General features: G+C 61.4%; 4 protein-coding genes and 2 non-coding genes across 13 annotated transcripts; 4 read left to right on the top strand and 2 right to left on the bottom strand.

Annotated features, from left to right (window-relative positions):
- The first annotated feature begins 54 nt into the window (after window positions 1-54).
- LOC136022078 (adenine phosphoribosyltransferase-like) lies at window positions 55-6,544 on the top strand. 5 transcript variants are annotated; one of them, XM_065694975.1, is made up of 5 exons: window positions 55-200; window positions 2,634-2,782; window positions 5,576-5,669; window positions 5,752-5,898; window positions 5,985-6,544. In XM_065694975.1, exons 2-5 carry the CDS (start codon window positions 2,636-2,638, stop codon window positions 6,284-6,286), a joined length of 690 nt encoding a protein of 229 aa, XP_065551047.1. In that variant the 5' UTR covers window positions 55-200; window positions 2,634-2,635; the 3' UTR covers window positions 6,287-6,544. The 5 variants fall into 5 exon arrangements, with proteins under 5 accessions (XP_065551047.1, XP_065551049.1, XP_065551045.1 ...); XM_065694977.1 differs by lacking the exons at window positions 55-200; window positions 2,634-2,782 and adding an exon at window positions 3,870-5,434 and having other exon boundaries at window positions 5,985-6,080; window positions 6,159-6,544; XM_065694973.1 differs by lacking the exons at window positions 55-200; window positions 2,634-2,782 and adding an exon at window positions 3,870-5,167 and having other exon boundaries at window positions 5,303-5,669.
- RAB34 (RAB34, member RAS oncogene family) lies at window positions 6,506-9,574 on the bottom strand. Of its 4 annotated transcripts, none has more exons than XM_065694979.1 (11): window positions 9,497-9,574; window positions 8,728-8,853; window positions 8,532-8,623; window positions 8,096-8,161; window positions 7,783-7,884; window positions 7,636-7,700; window positions 7,504-7,555; window positions 7,278-7,359; window positions 7,104-7,194; window positions 6,908-7,015; window positions 6,506-6,802 (listed from the first exon to the last, which is right to left on the bottom strand). In XM_065694979.1, the coding sequence occupies exons 2-11, from the start codon at window positions 8,779-8,781 to the stop codon at window positions 6,735-6,737; spliced, it is 780 nt and encodes a 259-aa protein (XP_065551051.1). In that variant the 5' UTR covers window positions 8,782-8,853; window positions 9,497-9,574; the 3' UTR covers window positions 6,506-6,734. The 4 variants fall into 4 exon arrangements, with proteins under 4 accessions (XP_065551051.1, XP_065551050.1, XP_065551053.1 ...); XM_065694978.1 differs by having other exon boundaries at window positions 9,504-9,570; XM_065694981.1 differs by having other exon boundaries at window positions 8,728-8,814; window positions 9,504-9,567.
- A 288-nt stretch (window positions 9,575-9,862) lies between these two features.
- RPL23A (ribosomal protein L23a) lies at window positions 9,863-11,925 on the top strand. The gene is made up of 5 exons (XM_065694984.1): window positions 9,863-9,965; window positions 10,438-10,618; window positions 10,919-11,095; window positions 11,406-11,475; window positions 11,860-11,925. The coding sequence occupies exons 1-5, from the start codon at window positions 9,941-9,943 to the stop codon at window positions 11,872-11,874; spliced, it is 468 nt and encodes a 155-aa protein (XP_065551056.1). The 5' UTR covers window positions 9,863-9,940; the 3' UTR covers window positions 11,875-11,925.
- Window positions 10,772-10,845, top strand: LOC136022202 (small nucleolar RNA Z17). The gene has a single exon (XR_010616062.1). It is a non-coding gene; the product is annotated as a small nucleolar RNA Z17 (small nucleolar RNA).
- LOC136022201 (small nucleolar RNA SNORD42) lies at window positions 11,267-11,333 on the top strand. The gene has a single exon (XR_010616061.1). It is a non-coding gene; the product is annotated as a small nucleolar RNA SNORD42 (small nucleolar RNA).
- Window positions 11,926-14,711: 2,786 nt separating the features above from the next.
- TLCD1 (TLC domain containing 1) lies at window positions 14,712-16,792 on the bottom strand. Its single transcript, XM_065694983.1, has 4 exons — window positions 16,549-16,792; window positions 16,326-16,408; window positions 15,923-16,005; window positions 14,712-15,475 (listed from the first exon to the last, which is right to left on the bottom strand). The coding sequence occupies exons 1-4, from the start codon at window positions 16,743-16,745 to the stop codon at window positions 15,080-15,082; spliced, it is 759 nt and encodes a 252-aa protein (XP_065551055.1). The 5' UTR covers window positions 16,746-16,792; the 3' UTR covers window positions 14,712-15,079.
- Window positions 16,793-17,110: the final 318 nt, after the last annotated feature.

The raw sequence follows: 17,110 nt of genomic DNA, 5'->3' as shown, positions 1-17,110 counted from the left end.
AGAAGCAGAGTTCAGTGGTGGAAGTGGATGCTCCTTCTTCCTGTTGTTGCTTGGAGTGTGCCGAAACTCTCCTGGAGAAACTGATTTCTGTTGTGCTGATGAATAATGGTTTGGTTTGGATACGTCTTACAGAGACATCACATCGCTATCCAGGATACCGCCTGGAATCTGGTGTCTCTCTGGCTGGGAGAGATGGAGAGGTATGGGGGGGGGGGCGGCGTGGGAGGGGGCAAGTAATGTTGGGTAACTTTGGTCATGTCAGAAACAGCCCACTGTGGTATTGCAGCACCGAGAGCCATTCCTGAACTGGGACTTTCCTGCTGCACACACTTGCCTCTCTCCTGCTTTGTTAGTAGGGATTTTCTATGGAGGCAGAGCCTTTGTTCCTTCCAAAGGCTCCTGGTCAGGCTCCTCTCTCTAGGAAGTGAGCAAGAACAGCAGATCCCAAGAAAACAAAGGTCTTTTTTGCATGTAAATGCTCCTGAAGAATGGCAGCGACCCAGGAGCCGAAGCAAAGCTGTTTCCACAGGACAATGCAGGTCCTGGCTTGGGCACCATCTCCTCTGAAGTACTTTGGGGGGGGGGGGGGCTGCCACGGTGCTGTCCCCCCCTGCAGGCCGGGCTGGGGACGTGTGTGGGGCCCGGGGCTGCTGCCCTTGCAGCTACGCTGCCCTTAACGCGATTTTCTTATGTTCTGAATTCCATATGATGGGAATTGGAGCGGGAGCAGCTCCTCCACAGGGAAGTGTCAGACCCAGGGCTGGGGGTTGGTTGTGCGGGGCCTGCTCCCTTTCGTTTGGCTCTCCTTTGGGTTTAGTTTTGCCCTTACCCTCAATAAAAACTCTACTTTTGGGAAGCTGCCTCCGGGCCCCAGGTCTGTGCTTGCTGTGGTGGCCACAAGGACTTTGCACCCGTTAGCAGTGCTCCAGAGGGTGGGATTCACCCTGCAGCCTCAGTGTTCCCCTGCCATGGGCTTATGTGGTCTGCTTCTTCCAGGGCTTGGGGATTGCAATGTGTGCTCCTTTGGGAATAGTGGCGGTTGCATGGAGCAGCTTTGCTCTCTGGGCCTGTGTCTGATGTTCCAAGGATGTGTGGCAAGATGGGAGACAGAGCTCCTGTTGCTCCGGCTTGGTCCTGTTGTGGAATGTGGCTCTCACTGGGGATGCTGTGCTGAGCCGTGCTCCTCGCTCAGAAGCACTTTGCAGGGTGGTGTCCTCACCGCAGGAGCCTGGTTATGAGCAAGGGGACCAAGCCCAGGGGTGATCACCATCCGTGGACATGGGCAGCGTCTGCCTTTGCCCCAGGGCTGGAAAAGCTTTTGTTGTCCCACTTCAAAGAGCATTTCTATGGGGTTTGAGGAGACAAGGTCCCCGTTCCTCGCTATGACCGGGGGCATTGGTGCCAGCGTGGGAGCCCTGGGCCAAGGCTGTGGGTCGAGTGTAAGAGATGGGGTGATGCAATTCATGGACAGGTCCTCCAGAGAAGAGCAACCCTGGGAGCTGGGGCTTGCAGCTCTGTAGCAGGGGAGATGAACCAGGGCTCTGCCCCGTGCTGGTGTGGGGACAGGAGCTGTGCCCCCAGTGCCCAGGACGGTGGCACGAGTCAGTGGGAGCAGCAAAGAGCAGCTCGGACCCCTTCAATCCCCCCCCACCCCAGCTCCAGATGCTCCCTTCCCACATCCCCACAAGTGGGATCAGCCCCAGGATTTCCCTGGATGCTCCCCCCGCTGTGATGCTCCCTCCCCAAGGAGACGGGACCAAGGCTGCACCATCTGCTTGAGCAGATGTGACTTTATTACAGAGCCAGGACCCGCACCAGGGGATCAGGACCGCGGCTCTCGTGCAGGCTGTGCCTCAGCTCTGCCCTTCAGCCTCTTCTTCCCGTTCCTCTCCTTCCTCCTCCTCTTCCCGCTGGTTGTTGGAACCGGGGCTGCGGCGGCTGGTGCTGGATCCCCGCCCAAGCCTTCCTGCAGCGGGGCATCACTCAGGATGGCGTTGGCTGCTTCCAAACGCAGCGGTGGGTCCCATGGATCCTGCCCTGCAGTGGGATGAGGTGGGACAGCGGCTGCAGCATTGCTCAGCTCCATGGTTCCGGAAGAGCTTTTCTTTCTCAGACCTCTCCCTTTCTTCTTGTCTGCCTTCTTCCTTTTCCTTTCCTCCTTGGCTCTCCTGCGGGATGAGGGTGGGTACGCAGGCACATCCCTTGGGATGGCTCCTCCATCACTGCTGCTCCATGGAGGGCTCAGAGGGACCCCCAAGGGCCTTGCCGCCCGGTCAATGAGCTCCCCCCCGAACTCATACAGCACCGGCTCCCTGGGCACCGCGATGGCCACTGTGTTGTACGCCCTACACCTACAAAGAGGAGACACCGAATGAGGTGACCGCCATGGGGCTGAGCAGGGGGGCAGTCCCCATGGCGGGGGGCACTCACCAGACATAGAGGTAGGGCTCCACACACTCCTCCCTGTAGGTGAACTCAAAGCAGGGCACTTGGATGACGTTGAAGAAGGCCTGACCCACCACTCGTGAGGCTGTGTCATTCACCTGCTGCAGGCACTCCTTTAACCTGCCATAGGCAGAGCCGGGCTGAAGGGAGGATTCCAGGGGGCTGGAACCTCTTTTCCCCCTGTCCAGGGATGCAGGACTGGAGGGATGCTGGGGGATGCTCACCTGCGGTCGCAGTCGCAGTGGCTGATGGTGTGCCAGCGCAGGTTGCGGTACCCATAGCGCGCAGTGAAGGGGTGGATGACGTGCTGGCAGTGGTCATGGTCCCGGCAGCACCGGTCCGTGTCCTGGTGTTCCCCTAAAGGGATGGAAAATTGGGTTTGGGATCCCAGATGGGGCTGGGATCGGGGCTGGACTGAGGCTGGGATAAGTTAGGACTGGGATTGGTGTTAGAGTGGACTTAAACAGGGCTGGAATCATACTGGGATGGGCAGGGCTGGCACTGGGATGGGGACTGGGGCTGCAGCAGCACCACGCTGCGGATGAGGCTGGGATAAGGATGGGACCAGGACCAAGAAAGGGACTAGGATGGAGTCAGGATGGGGACTGGGAAGGAACCAGAATGGGAGCAGGATGGACCAGGGATCAGGCTGGGGACAGAGGGTAGATAAGGGCTGAACCAGCACCAGGACAGGGACAATGATGGGACCAGGATGTACCAGCCCTTTGGTGGAGACTATAGACAAAGGTGAGCTGAGACTGGACTGGGTCAGACAGGAATTGAACTAGCATAGGGATGGGGACTGGAGTGGAACAGTGCTACAATGGGACTGGACTAGGATGGATGGGGACTGACCCAGCACTGGGCTGGGAACTGGGACTGGGCTGGGGTGGAGCAGCAGCAGGCTGGAGATGGGATGGGAAGGGATAAGAAGGAATGGGAAAGGGTGAAAATGGATGGGAAGGGCTGGGATGGGAAGGCAAAGGGAAAGAATTGGAAGGGATGGAAAGGGAAGGAAAAGGGTAAAAAGAGAAGGGAAAAGGTGTAAAGGAATGGGAAAAGTTGGGAAGGGAAGGGAATGGGTGAGATGGGAAAGGATAAGAAGGGATGCGATGGAATGCGAACGGATGGGAAGGGGTGGAAAGAATGGGGAAGGATGCAAGAGTGGGAAGGGATAGGATGGGATGGGAAGGGGTGGAAAAGATGGGAAAGGATGCGGTAGAGTGGGATGGGATGGGATGGGGTGGAAAGGATGGGAAAGGATGCGGTAGAGTGGGATGGGGTGGAAAGGATGGGAAAGGATGCGGTAGAGTGGGATGGGATGGGATGGGATGGGATGGGATGGGATGGGATGGGATGGGATGGGATGGGATGGGATGGGATGGGAAGGGACGGGACAGGTGTGAGCCGCCCTTACCCAGCTGCTCGTAGGCATCCGCGTTGCTGCCGGCTCCGCACCAGAGCGTGCCGGGGTACGTGAGCCCGCGGCGGGCGCGGGGCCGCCCCGCTCCGGTGCCGGCTGCCAGGAGCAGCAGCAGCAGCAGCAGCAGGAGGCGGCGGAGCAGCCCCGGGTCGCGCATGGCCCCGCGCCGTTCACCGCCCTGCGCCCGCCTTATAGCCCCGCGCAGCCCGCCCCGCGGCGCGGATTGGCACCGTGCGGAGCGTCCCGGAGAGCCGGGTGCTGGAGCAGGGCCCGCAGCCCGCGGGGAAGGGGTTACCCCTCCCGCTGGGGCCGGGCCCCGTTGCTGTGGCAGCCGGTGGGGTGATGCGCGGGGACCGGTAACACAACGAGCCCGCCCCGTGACGCGCCGGACCCCGCGCGGCCCCCGGCCCCGACGGGACGAGGATGAGCCCCATAGCCCCGGGTCCTGTCCTACAGATGCTCCCTGCATCCCACCCCATGGATGTTCCCTGCATCCCTTTGTGCGGATGCTCCTAACAGCCCCTGGTCCTGTCCTACAGATGCTCCCTGCATCCCACCCCATGGATGTTCCCTGCATCCCTTTGTGCGGATGCTCCTAACAGCCCCAGGTCCTGTCCCATAGATGTTTTCCTGCATCCCATCCCACGGATGCTTCCCACATCACGTCCCATGGGTGCTACCCACAGCTCCACATCCCGTCCTACATTCTTGTTCTCCACAGCCCCATGCCCCATCCCATGGATGCCCCACGGTGCCTTCCCAAGGGGCAGCCCCAGTGCCCAGCCAGTGGCTGGCAGCCCCCAGGCAGCTCCCCACACCACTGCCAGGGCTTGTCCCCTTTAGCCAGCTCCCCAGCCACGGATCCCATTGATATTCCAGGCATGGCCCTGGCACATTGGGCAGCCGATGGAGCCAGCGCTCGGCATGGCAGGACAATGCCCCAACACCCCACGGGGACGTGCATGGCTTAAGAAAGGCCCCTCACCCCCAAGACCCCATAGGGGTGCATGGCTGCACCCTGAGCATCACCCCGGCTTGCTGACCCTTGTGCCACCCTTGGTGCAGGAGGCTGGGTGCTGGGGACACCCCAATGCTCCCCACCACGCACTGGCCTGGCTGGGACAGCGGATCCCAGTGGGTGCCCATCCCGACCCATGGGCCTGGCAGTGGTTCAGGGCCCGGCTGGCCGAGGGTGCTGGCAGGGGCCCAGCACCGCAGGGGCTGTCCCTGCTCAGCTGTCGCTGTCAGTGACGCTCCCCATGACGGTCCCATGGGCTCAGCCTCGCCGCCAGCACCCAGGTACGGAGCACGCTGGGACCTTGGGGTGCCCACGAGCGGTTGCAATGGGGGCCATGGGGGGCTCTGTGCTGGGGGGAGCCCCACGGGGTCTGTGGGTGCTGGATCTCCCCCCTGTTGCATGCTCGATGCTCGCAGTGCCCGCGGATGGACCTGTGCCACGTCCCTGCCACCCAGGAGAAGGGCTGGTACCTGGCGCTGATGGCCCCCAACGTCAAGGGTCCCAACTACGCCTGGCTGGACCCGTCCCGGCTCTACTGCCACCCGCAAGTACCCAGCACCCGGTGGTGGTGGCACCCATGGGAGGGCTGGGGTGGGCTGCATCTCTATGGGGGTGCTGGGGCACCCAGCCGTGCCCATGGATGCTGGCACAGGGGCTGTGGGCACCCAGCACCTCTGTTCCCTCCTCAGGGCTTGCAGGACTGCGTGGCCGACCTGCTGCAGCCCTTCCAAGGAGACCCCATTGACATGGTGGCCGGTATCGACGCCATGGGCTTCATCCTGGGTGAGCGGGGACCTTGGTGAGCCCCGGGTCCCTGTCTCTTGTCCCTGGGGGGGGGGTCTGACAGTGTCGTGCCCTACCGCAGGCTCTGCCGCTGCCGCTGTGCTGCAGAAAGGCTTCCTGGCCATGCGCAAAGCCGGGCACCTCTGCGTGCAGACGGCGGCGCAGCCCTACACCGACTACTCGGGCCGAGAGAAGGTGATGGAGGTCCGCACCGACGCCATCTCGCCCGGTGAGCCCGTGGGGTGCTGCTGCCTTGGGTTGAGGGGCTGCTGGTGCGGGGAGCGGGCACTCAGCGCAGCCTCTGCCCCGTGCCAGGTCTGCGCATCCTCCTCGTGGACCAGTGGATTGAAACCGGGGGCACCATGAGAGCGGCCATTCAGCTGGTGGAGCGGCTGGGGGGGGTCGTGGCAGGTAGGGTGCACCCATGGGTGCAGTGGGGCTGCCATCCCCATACCCCATGGTGGCTCTTCCCTCTCTGTGTCCCCACAGGCGTCGCTGCCATCTGCATCGAGGACAGCGAGGGCGGCCGATGGATCCAGGAGCGCTACAAGTGCTCCCACTGCGTCCCCCCGCGCCTGCAGCCCCGCTTCAACCACCATCAGTTAGGCTGGAACTGATGGGGCTGGCTCCATGTGTGCCCCCTGCATCCCGCATGGGGCACAGGGATGCTGGCTCTATAGGACGGGGATGGCCAGGGCATCCATAGCCTGTTCCTAACCTCTCCCGGGTGACAGCCGTCATCCTCCCCTGCTGCATCCTCCCTGCTGGATGCAGGCTGCACCCAGGGCCAGTGGGAGCCGCAGCCAACCCAAACCCTTCCTTAAAAGCCCCGAACCTTTCTTAAAAAGCATAAAAAAAGGTTTTATTAAGACAAACAGGAGCCCGGGGGCACCTCCCCGTGCGAGTCCCTGTGTTTGCATAGCGAAGGGAGCCGCGCTGCTCCTGCCCACCCCAGCCATGGGTGCCCATGCTGGGCAAGGCAGGGGGGCAGCAGGGATGGCTCCCTGGGGCCGGCCGGGGCCACCCCTCTTTGGTCCAGAGGTGTGAGCATGAGGGGGGGGTCCCTCACTGGCAGCACTTGGGTTTCTTGCGGGGCGCTGACAGGTACAGGTCGCTCTCGTTGCTGCTGATCCCTAAAGGGGCAGGGGGAGGCTGTTGGGATGGGGACAGTGGGGGATGCCAGCACAGAGAGGGGGGGCAATGGGGGACACTGGTACGGTGCTGGTGGGGGTACTCACGCACGGTGTCGCCGATCCTGCGGGCGCTGCTGCGCTCCAGCTCAGCCAACACGCTGCTCTCGAAGGTCAACGCAGCCACGCGGAAGAAGAAATCCCGCACGTTCTCCCCTGTCCCATGGGATAAGAACCCCACTGAGTGTCCCCCATCACCCAGCGGGATGCTGGGGTCTGCATCCCCACACAGCCAGGGACCCACCGGTGAGGGAGGAGACAGCCCAGTACTCTGCCTGCATCTCCTGGGCCACCTTGAGAGCATCCTTCTCCATCTGGTTGTACTGGGCTGGTGTCTGTCAAGGAACCGAGAGGTGGATGGGTGGCAGGGACACCCGCACTGAGCACAGGGAGCCCATGGGAAGGGGGGCACACTCACGCTCAAGTCCTTCTTGGAGCCCACCAAGAAGAGGATCACGTTGGATGGGTCATTCTCCTTCAGCGCGTCAGCCAACCACTGCCTATGGGAGTCACCAGCCAAGCGCTACCCTCTTGCTCTCACAATCCAGTATTGCCCCCGTCCCCATCCTGCCCAGCTTCACCTCTCCTTCCGGCCCCATCATCGCTCATCATCCCCAGTCCCCCCTCGGCCGGGTGTCACCTACCGCGTGTGCTCCAGGGACGCCACGTCGTTGACATCAAAGACAATCACGATGGCTGGAGGAGGGAGGAGAGGGGTGAGACGGCGATGGGGACACTGCGATGGGACAAGATCAAGGCTGGCGGGGGGGCCTCACCTTGTGCTCCTCGGTAGTAGGTGGATGCGATGCACTTGAAGCGCTCCTGCCCGGCCGTGTCCCACCTTAGGGGGGTGCAGGAGGTGACTGGGGGGGGTGGTACAAGGGTGCAGAGGGAAGGAAGGGGGGGGCTGGCACCTCACTCACAGCTGCAGGCTGAAGGGCACCCCCAGCACCTCGAACCGCTCCATCTCGAAATCCACCCCGATGGTCGCCTTGTAGTTCTTGTCAAAGGTGTCCTTGCAAAAGCTGGGGCGGGGGGAAAACGCTGTCAGCACCCCCCCAGCTCCCCCCCCCCACCCCATCACAGTGGGATGCCCAGCGCCAGATTCCAATCGGAAGCAGGCTCAGCCCAATCAGTGCTGCGGCTCTTTTAGGAGGGGGGTGGTCTCTTCCTTTGTCCCCTCCCACCCCATTAACCCCCCCCGGGGGGGTCCCGTTACCAGTGAATCACGGTTACCGGTTGATCAGACACGTCTTCCCCACCGAGAGGTCCCCCACCACGATGATCTTGGAGATCTTGAACCTGCAGCACATGGGGGGCTCATGGCTGATTATTGGGGGCGGGGGGGCTCCCTTCTTCCCCCTCCCCCAACCAGCCGCAGGAGCAGAGGGGTTAATGAGGTTGGGGGGTGCCGCCGCAGCACCCCACATCCCGTGTTTGCCGCTTGCAGCCGCAGCCCATCCCAGACCCCCGTGTCCCCCCCGCGCCGCATTCCTGCGCCGTGACGCAGGGCTCGGCACACGGCAACGCAGGCAAAGCCACGCGGCGCCCGCGCTGGGGACCCCCAACCCCAGAGGGGGGGGGGGGGGCTGTCCCCGTGTCACCCCCATCACCCCCCCCCCCCCCACCACCACCACCATGGTGGGGACCCCCCGCATCACCCCCTGCTCACCCCACGGTGCCCGTCCGCTGCTCCTGGCAGGCGCTGGACACGGTGGGGTGGAAGGAGGAGCGGGTGTGCAGGGCGGCCTCCTTCCGAAAGCACTGCGGGGGGACGCGAAGGGGGACACCGGTGTGATCGTGGGGCTCCATGAGGTCACCCCGCGGCCGGTGTCGTGTCCGTCCCCCCCCCCGCCTCCTCTGCTCACCGGGGGTAGGTCGGTGATGACCCTGTCCCTGCGGACCGGAGCCAGGATGTTCATTGTCCCGCGGGGGTGTCGGGGCGAGCTGGGTGGCTGCGGGGCAGTGGGGATGAGCCGAAGGCCACTGCGGGGCTTGGGGACAGAGGGAGAAGGGAGCGGTGATGGCTCCGTGTCACAGCTGTCCCCATGCACAGCAGCCTGGGGCTGTCCCTGTGTCCACAATGGGGCTGTCCCCTTATTCCAGTTGTATCCGCATCCCTGGGACGTGTCTGTCCCTGGGTTCTGGCTGTCCTCACATCCCCAAGCATGGATGTCCTCCTGTCCCAGCCCCCTTAAGCTCCCAGAGTGTGTCTATCCCCATATCCAAGCTCTTCCCATGTCCCAGCCATCCCCACACCCCAACTGTGCCACCCCAAGGTATGACTGTCCCCATATCCCAGCCATCCCAATGTCCCATCCACCCCCATAGCCCAGGGCATGCCCGTCCCTAAACTTTGTTCCCGTGTCTCAGCTATCCCCACATCCCAAATGTGCCATCCCATTGCATTTCCATCCCTCATCCCTGTGTCCCACCAGTCCCTACGGCCCCTCGTGTGGCTTTCCCCACGTCCCACCATCCCTGTCTCCCGGAGCAAGCCCATCCCCGTGTCCCCACATCCCGCTTGTGCCCCTACGCGATCCCCCCCACCGCATCCCTGTTCACAACCAAGCCCTTCCCGTCCCATCCCGGTCCCCTCCGCAGGGGAATAGAGCGAGGGGGGGGTGTCCCCGTTACCGCGAACCTCCCGGTAACGGTAGCGATGCTCGGCGCTGCACACCCAGCCCCGGAGGAACCGGCGTTCTGGCTCCTCCCCGCCGCGGCCGCGGCGGGGAGGAGCCAGAACGCCGGTTCCTCCGGGGCTGGATGTGCAGCACTGCTGCCTACACGCTGGGACCCATCCATCCGCCCCCCCCACCGGGGCTCATCCCGGTCCCCACCGTCGGGGCAGCGATAGAGGACCGGCTGCCGCTCAGGACTACAACTCCCATGATGCCCCACGGCGAAAACACACCTCTACGCATGCGCAAGTGAGGCATCCAGCGAGTACTACTATTCCCAGCATACCCCGCGGCGCCGCGAGAGTTGAGGGTGAGGGAGGGAGGAACTCTCGCGAGATTTAGGGTTATAAGCCCGTGCGGTCTGGCGCGGGGAGCCCCTTTCGGCTTCCGCCTGGCCAAGATGGCGCCCAAGGCGAAGAAGGAGGGTGAGGGCTTAAGGCAATGAGGGGCTATGGGGTGGGGATGGGGGTGTGCTGAGGTTGTTCCCGGGGTACGGGTGTAAGCGGGGGAGGCCGGGATGAGCGTTTGAAGAGGGTAAGGGAAGGCTGGAGTCCGGTGCTGGGCCGTAGACACGTGGAGGTGGCGGGAGAGGCCTGCAGCGGTGCGGTTGTCTGAGGGGATGAGCCCCATTTAGGTGTGTGAGGGAGATGGGGAGGGAAGGAATGCATAATTGAGGCTTTATGAGGGGAAACCTCAATCATTGAACGTTTTGGGGTTGGTCTTGGTTAGATGAGGGAGCATGGGCTACTTGGGGAGGTCCTGGATCTCCATTGGAAGCCCTCCATTGAGAAGATCCTTCCCCCTGGGACAAGGGGAAGCAATGGCCCGTTAGGACAGGCAGGGGAGCGGATACTGGCCCCGCACGTCCTGGTTGTGCTGACTGATTTGTCGTCGTAGCTGTGCCTCCGAAGACAGAGGCGAAGGCGAAGGCGCTGAAGGCCAAGAAGGCTGTCCTGAAGGGGGTCCACAGCCACAAGAAGAAGAAGATCCGCACATCGCCCACCTTCCGCAGGCCCAAGACTCTGCGGCTGCGGCGGCAGCCCAAGTACCCCCGGAAGAGTGCCCCACGGAGAAACAAGTATGTGTGGGGTGCCGGGCTCTGCCTTGCTATGGGCTGGGGTGGAAGCAGCCCTGTGCATGGGCCCTATGGACTTTGCTGCAGGTCTCAGAGTGAGACGTTGCCAATGTCCCACCTTGGGAGCTGAGCAGAGCCCTGGGGTGGGGTGTTTGGGGTGCAGGTGATGATTTCAAGCGACCAAAGCCTGAGAGTTTGTGATTAGAACTTTTTTTGGCAACTGATGCACCCCAGCGAAAGCCCTTGAAGAGCAGAAATGGCTTCTTCCAGCCTTCTGTTAACCACAGGGTTTCTCCCCTGCAGGCTGGACCATTATGCCATTATCAAGTTCCCTTTGACCACAGAGTCTGCTATGAAGAAGATAGAGGATAATAACACCCTTGTTTTCATCGTGGATGTCAAGGCAAACAAGCACCAGATCAAACAGGCTGTCAAGAAGCTTTACGATATTGATGTGGCCAAGGTCAACACATTGATTAGGTGAGAAGAAGGGGAGAATAGGTCATTGGTGGTGATTGAGCTCTGTGGTGGTTCACTGTTAAAGCTTTGAGACATGGACTTTGTGACTGAGCACATCTCAGGGGGGAGTGGGAGATGTTGGCAGACCAAAGGTGCTTCACCAGGGAGCTCTTCTAACACCCAGGTTGCCTTGTGCAAATGATGTAAACGTTGTTATTCACTGAGTACAGTGATGTTTCCAAAGGAACCACTGATGCACATTGGTATAGTGGGAAGGTGGAGCATGTGGGAGTTGTGTGCCTCTGTTCTGATGTCCCCTGTTCCACTCTAGGCCTGATGGAGAGAAGAAGGCTTACGTCCGACTGGCTCCAGATTACGATGCGCTGGATGTAGCCAACAAGGTGAGAAACATTGGTTGTCTTGTGTCTTCCCCATCTGATTTTCCTGGTGTACACATGAGGGGTTGTGCTTCAAGCACAGTAGCGCTTTGGAGTATCCTTGTAGTAAGACAGGATCCAGGGGTTCAGAAGCAAGACCACTGCTGTGTTGCTGGAAGTGGTGGACAGTTTAGTCCTTGAGGTTTTTGGGTAGGCAAGAGGGAATAAAGTGACTTAGTGCAAGTTACTGTGGCTTAAATGCATAAAGCTGTTGTATAAGGGCAGGTTGAGGATGAAGAAGCCTGTGCTCAGAGGACAGGAAGCCTGGGGAGATGCAGTGATGTGTGGTGGAGGCTCTGCCTTCCTGCCACCGTAACATCTGTTTTAACATGCTTTGCTTCTTTCCAGATTGGAATCATCTAAACTGCATCTGCCGAGGACTGTACAGACAGGAGAATAAACCTGGTGACACCACTGAGGGGCTCTTGTGTTTTGTGCCAGCACAGCCTGTGTGAAAGAGAGCACCCAGCCAACTTCTGGGGTTCACTTCAGTGAAGGGGGTTCCTGTCTGCTTCCCTGGCACTGGGTGGGCAGAGCTGCCTGCTCCCTGGGGGATCACATGGGGAGCAGTGCTGTCCTGCTGGTGAGGGCTCCTGCATCACTGACTTCTGCTGTGGGTGAAACATGGGGTGACAATCCCCCAGGTCTCAGATCTCTGTATTTACCTCAAACCTCTGGTATCCTCCTGCATTTTCTTGCACTGTACAATTAGCATGTGTTTGTGATTGGTGTCCTTCCTTGTGCAGCGTATCCCAGGCTGTTGAGTGTCCAGGCAGTAACAACAGAAACGTGTGAATGCTTCAGATCTGGCACAAGCAGAATGTCACACCACTTCCTAAGTGTATCAGCTCTTTGCTGTGCTGCAGGCTTCACTTGCTGAAGCCCTCAGGCTAATCCAGTAGTAGAGGTGCTGTGTTTTTGTTTCCCTGGCGTGATCTCTACTCCCCACACTGCATCCATGAGCACTGTGCCTCTAACCCCACAGGTTCACAGTCCTCATCAGGGCTGTTTCCACTCTTCCTGCCTTGGCAGCCTTTTACTTCCTCAGATTTGTAGATGAAACCGGCTTGTGAGTGTTTGGAGAGTTGCAGGAATGCGGGTGAGCAGGAAAGAGAGGCAAAGAACGGATAAGCTTTTAGAGGTACTTGATCTTAAGTGTAGAGTTAGACCTGAGTGAGAAAGGTGTTGAAAGCTGTGTCCAAATATTGATTGGGCTAATTGAGCTCTTATGGGGTGGGACATGGAGTTCCTTGAGCTTCTCAGAGTCCGGGGTGGGGGGGTGGTTTGTGTGCAGGAGAGGGGTGGATGGGAAGGGGGAGCTGCTTGCTGCCATAGGGGTAAAGATCTGTGCTGGGTTGTGTGGCTGTGGTGTTTGAGACCCTTCAACCTGGTGCTCAGAGCTGCCCTCACACCCTCACCGTGTCCGAGGAATTGGGATCCTGGGGTTGGAGGTGGGAGCTGCCTGGAAACACCCTCTTCTCCCTGGCCCTGTGGGATGCTCAGCCAGGCTGTGAGGAGAGGCAGGAGGTGAGGGATGAGAAACCACCCGCAGGGAGGAGCACGGCTTCCCTGGATGCTTCCCCGGCACCAGCCTGGGGAGGGGATGAGCAGCAGCAGGGGCTCAGAGGGCTTTGCCTCTGCCCTGTGCTGACTTCTCAGCTGTAGTCACCCCAAGAAAGACAAAGGGGGAGAGGTGTCCTTCCTGTAGCAAAGCTGGTACCGCTGCTGGGGTGAGGAGCGGGTTGTGCTGCAGCACAGACACTGGGGAGGGATTTAACAGCATGACTTGCAGTCTGCCCTGACCCTGCACGGTGGCTGCTGCTGGCTGGTTCTTTGCTCCCCTGTGCTTTGCCCCTTGCTCCGGGCTGGCAGCTGGCCTGGTCCACAGCTGCCCCAGCACTGCTGGGAGATGATCCGGCTGGAAGCCAGGCAAGCAGTGGGGAAAACAGGGCTCCCTGCTTCGGGAAGCTTTGTCACGCCTGACCCTTCCACGGTCAGGTGGGAGTGTGTGCTGATGACCTGAGCTGGGATGGCATCGTATCTGCTCCGTGTGGAGAGACAAGGGGAAAGGTGCAGCAACTGGGGTGAGGAGAGACAGATCTGAGCTTGTGTGGGGTATCTGTAGATGGAGTTGATGCACAGAGGCCATGGGGCTTAAGCTGTAGGTGGGCAGATGTGTATCTGTCAGGATGTGCTGCTGAGGGTGAGGCTGTACCCTGCTGAGCTCTGTTTCTGAGGGTTTGAAGCTGGCGTAGGTCCCTGCCCACATCCAGAGTATTATCCTGTCTCTGCTCTGGCTGCCAGGCTATTCCCAGCACCTTCCATGGTGGCAGTGCATGAAGGGAGCCCCAGCAGCGTCCCAGCCCTGTGGGATTCCCCCACTGCTCCCACTTAACCACCAGCTTATTCCAGTTTATGTCTGCCTGAGCTGAGGTGGTGGTGGGATTGGTAGGATGGATCCTGTCCTGGGGCTGAGTCCCTTTAAGCCATACTGCTTATGCCAGTCCGATGTGATCCCTGAGCTGTCGCGTCAGCAGGATTTGCCTTCCCAATGCTCTGGTGTTCCACAGGACTGGCTGGGCTGGTTCTGGCCGCACTGCCCCAGGTAGCTGACCGCCCCCCTGTCCTCCTGCTGCTCTGGGGATGCTGCTGGAGCCGGCCTTGTCCTGCCGCTGCAGGATTGGAACCAGCACCCTCGCAGGAGGCTGGAGCTGCTTTGTGCCAATGAAGAGCACTCCGGGGGGGATGCAAACATGCAGCGGTCTTCCAGGAAGAGCCCGTGGCCTCACAGGGCTTTCCCATGCCAGCTCCACTTCACGTGGCTGCCGGGTGAGTCATGCAGAGCAGCCAGGCTCCGTGCCGCCAGGCAGGAGACAGGTCAGGGACTGCAGCAAGGCTCCATACCTCTCCTGGCTCCCTTCCCCTGCTCAGCCCCGGCTCTCTGGAAGATGAGTGAGGAGGAGAAAAGGGACCTATCCATGGGAGGGATGGGGTCTTGCCTAAAGGCTCAGCTGAGCTGGTGGGACCAAGAGGCTTGAGTGCATCTCTGGAGGGTCCCTAGAACAAAAATGTGTCCTCTCCATCCCTGAGGACTGCCAGCCCTCCTCTGCGAATGGGGGCACGTCCTTTCCCATCGCTCTGTTCCCATCATCCTCTCCCTGACCCTTCTCTGCCCCACAGAAGAGCCAGCCCAGGCGTGCTGCGGCAGCAGTAATCAGACCGATTTTAATGCACATAACACCCAACATCACCATGGGAGGGACTCGTCCCTGCCCTCGCAACCCTCTCAGGCCATCAGCTGCGGAACGCAGCCACCCCTGGCCCTCCAGCTGCCCGCGTGGAAACCGGCTTGGGCTGCTTCTCCATCGGCCATGCCCCTGGTTTCGGTGGCATCCCTGCGGCGAGGCAAGGCTTTCGGGCTGGTCCGGCAGGGAAGTGCTTTTAGGCAGCAGAGCAGGTGAAGGCAGAGCCCGGGGCTGCGGAGCAAGCCCTAAGGCACATCAGAGCAGGCTGGAAGAGCCCAAAACCTCCAGAAGCCAGAGCCTGGGCTCCCCTTGGCGCGCACGTCTCAGTCTATGAGAAACTTCTCACCATCCACATCTCTCCCCACAGAGCCCTTCCGCAGGGAGGGGAAGAAATCAGAGCGGAGGAGGCGGGAGAAGTACATGAGGATCATGGCATCAAGCAGCAGGAGGTTGGCGGTGAGGAAGGCACCCTGGCCCTGCACCTCCACGTAGCGGAGGAAGTACCAGGTGAGGTAAGCCTGGGGCGCCAGGCGGAAGGCGAAGTACATCACCAGGTTGACGTACTTGTTGGCCTCGTAGAGCGCTGGGGAAGGCACATTGCTCATCTTCAGCAGCATGCGGATGGTGAGGAAGATGTTGCTCACCTCCACCAGCAGCAGCAGCATGGCTGCCACCAAGAAGCGGCCTGTGATGATGAGCGAGACGAAGGCAGAGATGGCCTGGGACACACACACACAGAGTACAAAGTAAGCTCTCCTCGCCCTGGGGAAGGTGACTCCTTCCCTGCCTTGGTCTGGGTGTACCCTCAGTGGGACCGCACAGTGCTGCTCCCCACACACAGACAGCCCCGCAGCCCCCCAGGCACCTGGAGAACCAGTCTGGAGAGCCAGTTCCCCCAGGACCAGTTCCACCTCCCTGTGCTGGGGAGCTCTTCCCTGGCTGGTGCGGCAGCCTGTCTGGCTCCCGGCGCTCCGAGCTGATGCTGGCAGGAGTCCTGCCCCGCCAGGCACCCTTGCCTTGATGTGCAGCCTACCTGGCAGCCAGGGCGAGGCTGAGGGAAGGGCTCCAGCTTGCCCTGCCATAGCACCCGAAACCTGCATGGGCTGAGCTCTGGGGTGTGTGGTACCCCCTGTGCTAGCCCCTCACCTCCCCGGGGTCATACTCACCATGGCGTGGTGCACCAGGTACTCCCAAGACGAGCGGGATTGATGGTTGAAGATGATGTCAAGGGTGTCGTGGATGAAGTAGCCTGTGGGACGAAGGAGAGCACTTGAGGGGATCTGGGTTGTGTACAGTCACCCGCTGCGGTAAGGGGAGCAGCAATGAGGAAGAGGGTGCCTTGAGTATGCTCCATGTGTTGCACCTCCACCCTGTCTGAGTGTGGGGTGACGGCCAGGCCCCAGGGGCTGGAAGTCTGCAGGCTCCACACTCATGATTAAAGCAGGAGGTATGGAGGAAAGTTGCCCGGCCCTTAAGCCAGGGCTCCCCACAGCCCAGCGTGCTGGGAGAGGGATTGGGCAGAGCCCAGGGAGCGATTGCAGCCATCGCCCTGCCCGGCTCTAAGCTTACCTGAGGAGAAGCAGACCAGCAGGTGCCCTGAGACGCTGTAGCCGTCCTGGATGTCGGAGAGCAGCTCCGGGGCGTGCCAGAGGCTGGGGGTGAGGACAGGAAAGGAGGGAGGGGGTCAGAGGCAGGGCGCTGGGGGCCAGGGGGACCCGGGAGCAGAGGGGTCCAGACCCCCGCTCCCGTTTCGCAGGGTGTGCCCCCCCCTCCCGTCCCCGCTGCCCGGTACCTGAAGAGGGCCCATAGCCCGGCCAGCACGGAGTGTGCGAAAGAGACGAGGAGGTTCAGCCAGCGCCAGGCGCGGCCGGGGCGGCTCCGCACGGCAGCGGGCCGGGGCAGGGCCAGGGCCAGCCGCCGTAGCCCCGCGAAGATCGCCACGCTACCGGCCACCAGCGCCGCCGACGGAGCCCGCCAGCCCGGGCCCATCGCGCCCAGCTCCGGCGGCGCGGCCGCCTGGCCACGCCCCCATTAGCCACGCCTCTCTACTGACCACACCTCCCCATTGACCACACCACCGCGCTGGCCACGCCTCACAAGTGACCACGCCACCCCATTGGCCACGCCTCCCCATTAGCCACTCCCCCCCCCGGGAGCGGGCGGGCGGCAGGCGCGCACGTGTGTGTGTGTGTTAAGGCAGGGTGTTGCACGCACGTGTGCAAGGCGCTGCGCTTGTGTCTGCACCGGCTGGGGATGTTGTGCGCGTTGCTGCCGGTGTAGTGCGTGATTGTGGGGCTACCTCTGTGCGAAGCGTGGCACACGTGTGGGTCAGGTGCGGCACACGCGTGCGGAGC

Source organism: Lathamus discolor, chromosome 14 (assembly GCF_037157495.1).
Source record: "Lathamus discolor isolate bLatDis1 chromosome 14, bLatDis1.hap1, whole genome shotgun sequence".
Lineage (NCBI taxonomy): Eukaryota > Metazoa > Chordata > Aves > Psittaciformes > Psittacidae > Lathamus > Lathamus discolor.
This window is presented reverse-complemented; position numbering and strand designations above follow the sequence as displayed.

What these genes read in the sequence shown, in the direction of transcription:
- LOC136022078 (XM_065694973.1), top strand. Translation starts at nt 5,312, where the DNA reads ATGGACCTGTGCCACGTCCCTGCCACCCAGGAGAAGGGCTGGTACCTG. An exon ending in CGCCATGGGCTTCATCCTGG is followed by an intron (nt 5,670 to 5,751) that starts GTGAGCGGGGAC and finishes GCCCTACCGCAG; the next exon opens with GCTCTGCCGCTGCCGCTGTG. An exon ending in CACCGACGCCATCTCGCCCG is followed by an intron (nt 5,899 to 5,984) that starts GTGAGCCCGTGG and finishes GCCCCGTGCCAG; the next exon opens with GTCTGCGCATCCTCCTCGTG.
- RAB34 (XM_065694979.1), bottom strand. Translation starts at nt 8,781, where the DNA reads ATGAACATCCTGGCTCCGGTCCGCAGGGACAGGGTCATCACCGACCTA. An exon ending in CAGCGGACGGGCACCGTGGG is followed by an intron (nt 8,162 to 8,531) that starts GTGAGCAGGGGG and finishes CATGTGCTGCAG; the next exon opens with GTTCAAGATCTCCAAGATCA. An exon ending in GTGCCCTTCAGCCTGCAGCT is followed by an intron (nt 7,701 to 7,782) that starts GTGAGTGAGGTG and finishes CACCCCCCTAAG; the next exon opens with GTGGGACACGGCCGGGCAGG.
- RPL23A (XM_065694984.1), top strand. Translation starts at nt 9,941, where the DNA reads ATGGCGCCCAAGGCGAAGAAGGAGG. An exon ending in GCCCAAGGCGAAGAAGGAGG is followed by an intron (nt 9,966 to 10,437) that starts GTGAGGGCTTAA and finishes TTGTCGTCGTAG; the next exon opens with CTGTGCCTCCGAAGACAGAG. An exon ending in AGTGCCCCACGGAGAAACAA is followed by an intron (nt 10,619 to 10,918) that starts GTATGTGTGGGG and finishes TCTCCCCTGCAG; the next exon opens with GCTGGACCATTATGCCATTA.
- TLCD1 (XM_065694983.1), bottom strand. Translation starts at nt 16,745, where the DNA reads ATGGGCCCGGGCTGGCGGGCTCCGTCGGCGGCGCTGGTGGCCGGTAGC. An exon ending in GCTGGTCTGCTTCTCCTCAG is followed by an intron (nt 16,006 to 16,325) that starts GTAAGCTTAGAG and finishes TTCGTCCCACAG; the next exon opens with GCTACTTCATCCACGACACC. An exon ending in ACCTGGTGCACCACGCCATG is followed by an intron (nt 15,476 to 15,922) that starts GTGAGTATGACC and finishes TGTGTGTCCCAG; the next exon opens with GCCATCTCTGCCTTCGTCTC.